At 35.6% G+C, this 7,500-nt stretch overlaps 1 protein-coding gene across 1 annotated transcript in view; it reads left to right on the top strand.

Annotated features, from left to right (window-relative positions):
• LOC143022045 (uncharacterized) overlaps positions 1-3,872 on the top strand; it is an 18,243-nt gene extending 14,371 nt beyond the window's left edge. Inside the window, exon 3 of the mRNA XM_076179980.1 lies at positions 3,786-3,872. Within this exon, the coding sequence (XP_076036095.1) occupies positions 3,786-3,872 (87 nt within the window). The remainder of the gene's footprint in view (positions 1-3,785) is intronic.
• The last annotated feature ends 3,628 nt before the right edge of the window (positions 3,873-7,500 follow it).

Here is a 7,500-nt window from a genome sequence, read left to right as displayed (position 1 = left end):
CAAAAAATTATAAAAAAGGAGTGGAAAAGTATGTCCCAAGACAAAAACAAGAAAAAGAATATGTAAAATGCTGGTACAACAAAAGTTGTAGGGAGTTAAAAGACAAAAGAGACAAAGCTTGGACCAAATGGAAGAAAGACAAAAGGCCTGAAAAATGGAAAATATATACTTGTTATAGAAATGAATATGTACGAATGTGCAGAGAAGAAATAAGAAAATATGAAAAAGATTTCATAGAAAAGTGTAAAGACCAACCAAAACTATTTTACAGATTTGTAAACAACAAACTGAAAAACAAATAAGATTTGGAGAAATTAAGACAAGGAGTTGAATACACAGAGGAAATAGAAATGGCAGAAATTATGAACAAGCATTTTAAATCAGTGATTACAACCTGAAGATATCGAATGGAAAGAGAAAGTTCCCCCCCCCCCCATGAAAGAAATAGAAGTAACAAAGAATGAAATATTGAAACACTTGAGTAATCTTGATGTCAGAAAATCGCATGGACCAGATGAAATAGCAAACTGGATTTTGAAAGAATGCAGGAATGAACTGGCAGACAAAATACATAGCATAATAAACAGTTCCTTGAAAGAAGGAAAAGTCCCAGAAGATTGAAAAAATCAAATATAGTACCTATATATAAAGGAGGAAATAAAGAAGACCCTGCCAACTATAGACCAGTCTCTCTAATAAGTACAATATAAGAAACTTGTGAAAGAATTGTCAAAAGTAGATGGGTAAAATATTTAGAAAAAAAAAAAAACGTGCTAAATCCAAGGCAATTTGGATTCAGACAAGGACGATCATGCGTCACCAATTTAATATGTTTCTATTCAAGGCTAATAGATATAATACAAGAAAGAGATGGATGGGCTGATTGTGCATTTCTAGACCTAATTTTTTTTTTTTTTGACAAAGTACCACATAAGAAGTTGCTTAAGAAATTAGAAACTGAAGGAGGAATACAGGGCAAACTGCTTAATTGGATGGAAGACTTTTTGCAAGAAAGAAAAATGAGAGTAGTGATAAGAGACAAACACTCAAAATGGGATGAAGTAATAAGCAGTGTTCCGCAAGGAACAGTTCTGGCCCCAATAATGTTTGCTATATATATTAATGATATGGATGAAGGAATTGAAAGCTATATGAGCTTCTTTGCAGATGATGCAAAACTACTGAAAAGAGTGAAATCGGAAGAAGATTGTGAATCACTACAGAGTGATCTAAATAAAGTACAGGAATGGAGTAGGAAGTGGGAGAAGTTCAATACAAAAAAGTGTAGTATAATGAAATTTGGAAAAAGCAAAAACAGAATAACAGGATCATATAAATTGGGAGAAGAAGGAATAAAAAAAGTAGAGAATGAGAAGGACCTGGGAGTCATTGTTATGAATAATATGTCACCTGAGAAACATATAGATAAGATTTTTGGAGAAACTTATGATTTAATAAGAACAATCAAAGTTGCATTTACATACCTGGATGAAGAAATGGTGAAGAATATTCTAATCACCCTGATAAGACCAAGATTGGAATATGCAGCAACGATATGATCACCAAGTACAAAAAAAAAGTATAAAAAAACTTGAAAGAATACAAAGAGCCATTACAAAATTGGCACCAACACTCTCAAAACTATCATATGAAGAGAGACTAGCAAAACTTGAACTACAGACACTAGAGCAAAGAAGAGAGAGAGGAGATTTGATAGCTATTTACAGAATCATGAAAGGCATAGAAATTACTGATAGAGAGAATTTGATAAAATGGGATGATAGAAATACAAGAGGACACGGAAAGAAAATAAAAAAAGACAGTTATAGAAGAGATATGAAAAAGAACAGCTTTCATCACAGAGTAATAGACAGTTGGAGCAAGATAGATGAGAAAGTGGTGTGTGCAAAAACAATTCATGAATTTAAAAATAGTTTAGATAAAAGGAGATATGAAAACGGGACATCACGAGCATAGCTCCCCTTCCCGTAAAATACAACTAGGTAAATACAACTAGGTAAATACACACACACACAACACACACACACACACACACACACACACACACACACACACACACACACACACACACACACACACACACACACACACACACACACACACACACACACACACACACACACACACACACACACACACACACACACACACACACACACACACACACACACACACACACACACATAAGGCTGAAGTGATAGTTAAAGAAGAATGTAAGATGCTCCTTGTTTAAAGTTTATAAACAACAGCTAGGGACCAGTTTTTATTGCAGTATAATGCTGATGTAGCAATATGTAAACTAAGCCAGTCATGCATCGATATCGTGACTGCTTGAGTAAGCAGAATTGCTTAAGATGTTTGTAACAGTCTTTCTGATTGGAAAAAGGGAGGAGGAGGAGGAGACATTTATATTGGTTCACGGGAATAAAGTCACACCCTTAGGGGAGGCAGTTAGATATAAGAGCAAAGATCATTGGACTGATGAATTTATGAAGTCGGTGCGCGGTGGCTTAGTGATTAAATTGAGGATCCCAGTTGGGAGTCCCTTGGGGTAAATTGACAAGCCAAGTGTAATACTATTTGGGAATAAAAGAAGGAAACTTTTACTTCCTTTTAATTCACCCTAGTAAAGAAACATTAATCACTTCCTACAGAAAGATATAGGAATGACATCCTTACGTAAGACAGTGATGGAGAGAAAATTGAAGGTGAAAGAAGAAATACAAAACCATAGAAGGGAGCAGTAAATTCTAGTTATTACTGTGGTAACGGAGATGACGGAGGTAACAGTGGTGAGTAGCTAGGGACGTAACGAGTGAATAGAAAACGCTTCGGAAGAGACGGGAAGAGTGCATCAAACTACAAGACTTAGTGCAAGGTACGACTACGATTGTACGGGTACACCAATCTACAATACACACAACCACAACCACGCAGCCACGCGTATGCTGGTTCCAAGGGACGACAAGACGAGGGAACGAGAGAGGTCTGCAACGAGCTACTACTACGAGGAATAAGGGGAAGGGCTACTACTACGAGTGAACGAAGGACTACGAGAGGGGCTTGGAAGACATAGTTAATGTACGTGTGAAGGACGAGCAGTACATGGAGGAAGATTACGAGGAGACAGTCGATTCAATTCGACTTTAAAAAGCACTGAAGGGTATGACTACAGGTATTTTGAGGCACGATGTTCATGCCTCGAACGTCAATACTCCCAAATTCACAGTTGATAAAAAAAAAACTTCGGAGTTAATAGGTTTTTCGGTTAGATCGACACTGTCACAAAAGACATAAAAGATGAAAAAGGAAAATAGAAATGTTAAAAGAAAATGTAGATCCTGAGAAGGCTTATGATAAATTTCCAGCAAATGGAAGATATCAACCAATATGAAGTTTATAAGAAGGCATTGATTAAACATTTTGAGTCAAAGTGTGATCGGGATCCTATCAGGTCTATGGTTAGAATGATAAAGAAAAGTTATAGCAAATTTAAAGCAATTAGTTCATCTGTGATGGCAGTAGGAATGGAACAACAGAAAGAAACTAGGAACTCTAGAAATCATTATAGAAATAGAGGATCTAAACATAGAGTTAAAAGCCCTTCAAGGAAGGCTAAAATTGAATGTTACAATTGTAATACGGGGTGGGGGGGGGGGCATAAAGCATGAGAGTGTTATTATGAAACTATTTGTAGAAATTGCAAATATGAGGCTCATGATGAATATTATTGTAGAAACCCTCTTTTCTGTTTGTATCATCAGAGGATTGGACATAGAACACAGGAGGGTAGAAAACCAAATTTCCGTATGCAACCAGAAACAAGAGGAAAGCCCCCAGACACAAAATGAAACAACTCTACTGAGCTACCCATAGAAATACACATAGTATTATGTTAGGGATAAGAGTGATAGAAGGGTGAAAGAAAAGCCAACATCGAAGATAGTTGTAAACTGACTATAAATATTGGACGGACTTCTATAGGACCTCTCATTGCGGGTAAAATGTTCAATAAATCTATTCACACATTTATTGATACAGAATCTGTAGTTAATGTTATAACTAGTAGATTTTTAAACCAATTGAAACCAGGAGTGAAAATCTTGGAGCCAATCCCTTACTCATTGCAAGGAGTAACTGGAAGTCATTTAAAAACATTAGATAAGGTTAAATTAGAGGTCATCTTATATAAAAATGAGCATTTAAACATTCTAGTGATAGCTTTAGAAGAATCTGTTTTCCCAGGAGATTTATTGATAGGATTTGCAACTATGATAAAAAAGAGCATGGTCATATATCCTGCTGAGTTAGGGATCTTAATGAAATCACAGTTAATCCCATTTTTAAGTCAACCAGACTTAGAGCCTGTAACAGGAATCACAGAATGTATAGATAAAGATAGGAAAGATAACAATTATATTCTAGATAGCGGGACACAGCGGGACAGACCAACAGAAAATAAAGCCCCATATGGTGAACCCAGCTCAGATGTTCAAGAAATCCCAGAAATTACTAATTCATCAACTTCAAATGAAGCTTTGTTAATTGTGGAAGGTGGCGTAATAAAGTCGACGTTATTACACTCCAGAGCAATTAACAGGATATAAGTACAGTTGAAAGGAGTCACTAGAGATTCTGAAATTTCAACCATTCCAGAATCAATTAGATTAAGAGGTTTAAAATTGGACTCAGAGATTTATAAGTCAAATAAGAACATGGCAGAAATATTAGTGATTAGTACTTTGAATAAAGATATAGTCTTTAGAAAAGGTAAACTAATAGGATGTTTTCAAGTTTGTACAAAACCTATTAAGATTTTAAATGAGAGTACTAAGGAGGTGGAATTACCAATTTCGTCAATCTGTTTAGTTCAGGAAGAAACAGTTGGGAAAGAAATCCAAGAATCAACTAGTACCTACTAGTGAAACGTCATTCTAAGGAAGAAATTAATATGTTGATTAGTTTAGCGGCTTGTAGATGAGCCTTTGCCAATCCATCACTGTCTTAAACTGAAACAGATTTCTTCAAGAAAGCGGACCCTCGGGCAAAAAGGACACAAAGTTTGGCAGTGAAAGAAAAGGAGGAAATACCATACTGGAGTACTTTTCTTGTTGGGGAACAAACTTATGGTTGTGACACTTGGAAACACTTTGACTCTCTTCGTTCGCGTTACTCTTTTGATCCCCAACATATTTCTCTTTCCCAAAGAGAAGTTATTTGTGACTTTTGTTGTTGTTGGTGGTGGTAGTGTAATTATTGTTGTTGTTAGTGGTGGTAGTGTTGTTGTTGTAGTTAGTGATCGTAGTGTTGTTGTTATTATTGTTGTTAGTGGTGGTAGTGTTGTTGTTGATAGTGGTAGTGTTGTTGTTGTTGTTGTTGTTGTTGTTGTTGTTGTTGTTGCTGCTGCTGCTGCTGCTGCTGCTGCTGCTGCTGCTGCTGCTGCTGCTGCTGTTGCTGTTAGTGGTGGTAACTTTTTTGTTGTTGCTGTTAGGTGTGGTAGTGTTGCTTCTGTTATTGTTGTTAAATGTGGTAGTGTTGTTGTTGTTGTTAATGGGGGTAATGTTGTTGTTAGTTGTGGTAGTGTTACTGTTTTTGCTGTTAATGGTGGTTGTGTGGTGGTTGTTGTTAGTAGTAGTGGAAGTGTTGTTGTTGCTGTTATTGTGAGAGGTAGTAGTGTCGTTGTTGCTGTTATTTGTTTTAGTGCTGTTGTTGCTCATATTGGTGATAGTTTTATTGTTGTTGTTATTGATGTTAGTGGTGGTAGTGTTGTTGTTAGTGGTGATAGTACTTTTATTGTTAATGGTGGTAGTGTTGTTCTTGTTGTTAGTGGTGGTAGTGTTGTTATTGTTGTTGTTGGTGGTGGTAGTATTATTGTTGTTGCTGTTAATGGTGGTAGTATCGTTGTTGTTATTGGTGGTGGTATTGCTGTTGTTGCTGTTTATGGTGGTAGTGTTGTTGTTATTGCTGATAATAGTGGTGGTAGTGTTGTTGTTGTTGCTGCTGCTACTTCTTGCGTTCTTGTAGGAGTTCTCATTGTTATCAATGTAGTAATTGTTGCTGGTATTCTTGTTCTCATTGTTATCATTGTCGTAATTTTTGTTGTTGCAACTTTATAGTTGTTATTATCTGTATTTTATTTTCATCTTTTGACAAATATTTCCTATTCTATACCTTATCTAGGCATTCTATCTTTCTAGATAGTTATCCTACTCATCCATTCTTATTCATTCGTCCCATTTTCTACATTTCTTTCAAACGGCATCCTTTTCCCCTCCATCTCTCATCTCATTTTGCGAGTTTCATCGTCACTGACATCTTATTCACATCAACAAGAAATCTCTAACTCACTTTCATGTCGATATGCTTCAAGGTCCACAGTAACCTTTACAACTCATCAAAAATATGTTTTACTGAGTTCAATCTACTTATTTTAAATTTCCAATTGAATAAATTAGAGCTCATTGAAAAACAATTTTGGTATTAGAAAATTCACTTAGTTATCAGAACCCAATGAAAAAATAATAGTAATTAATCAAGGAGTGAATAACTGATTATATAAGTGAATGAAGAATTAGGTAAATAAATATATGAAGGGGTGGATGGGCAAATATACAAATAAATGAATAGTAATGTAAAGATGTAATAGTAAAGATAAAGTGAATGATAGAAACAAAGAATAAAGACATATAATTACTCAATAGCATTAAGTAATCATTTCTATATTATTTTGCAGAATCAGTCAGTCTTATTTCGATACAAAAATCAACCTTGAATTAAATAAAGTTGTTTCCTGTTATCGACACAAATAATTGATACATACATCCACATACCATGAGCTATTTCCCACATACTAGGGAGGTAGCCAAAGTCAAAGGCATAAATCCACTCCCACCCATTTCATCTCTACATACTCCATTCCCGTTCATCATCCCTCTCTACTTCTTTTCTTGGCTCCTGCTGGATGAATATTCCAAAATAATGAAGACACTGAGATAACTTTCATATCACAATTCGTATAAGATCAATAAATACGAACTGAATGACGTTATACGTAATTAAACCTAGAAAAATGTGTCAGAAGTTTCTAAAAAGCAACACGAAACATTTGGACAGTATTTGGTTAGTTGATGGTGTTAGTACTATTTTTAATACACTCCCCTTAGAATATGGAGATGGTCAGTATGAACAAGAGAATACCAGTTATAACCCCCCTGTACACACGCCTTGGATTTTGTACTTCCCCCAAAAAAAGCGTTTTTTACTCAACATTGCTTCACAGTATTGGTAAAGTCTTGGAATATAGAAAGGAAACTTAGTATTATTGACATTAGATTTACTAGAGACAAATTTACATCAACCACAGCAAGACCAGAATGTGGGTCCATAGTGTTAAAATTGAGTGCCCAGAGTGTGTTATTGTTCACCAACACTGTCAACAGATAGTCAGTGACCTAGGATTATGTCCATGGCCTCATTAAA

The sequence above is a fragment of the Oratosquilla oratoria genome, chromosome 43 (genome assembly GCF_046742065.1).
Source record: "Oratosquilla oratoria isolate Oo_2021 chromosome 43, ASM4674206v1, whole genome shotgun sequence".
Lineage (NCBI taxonomy): Eukaryota > Metazoa > Arthropoda > Malacostraca > Stomatopoda > Squillidae > Oratosquilla > Oratosquilla oratoria.
The sequence above is the reverse complement of the archived record's forward strand: the minus strand, read 5'-3'. Positions and strand labels throughout refer to the sequence as shown.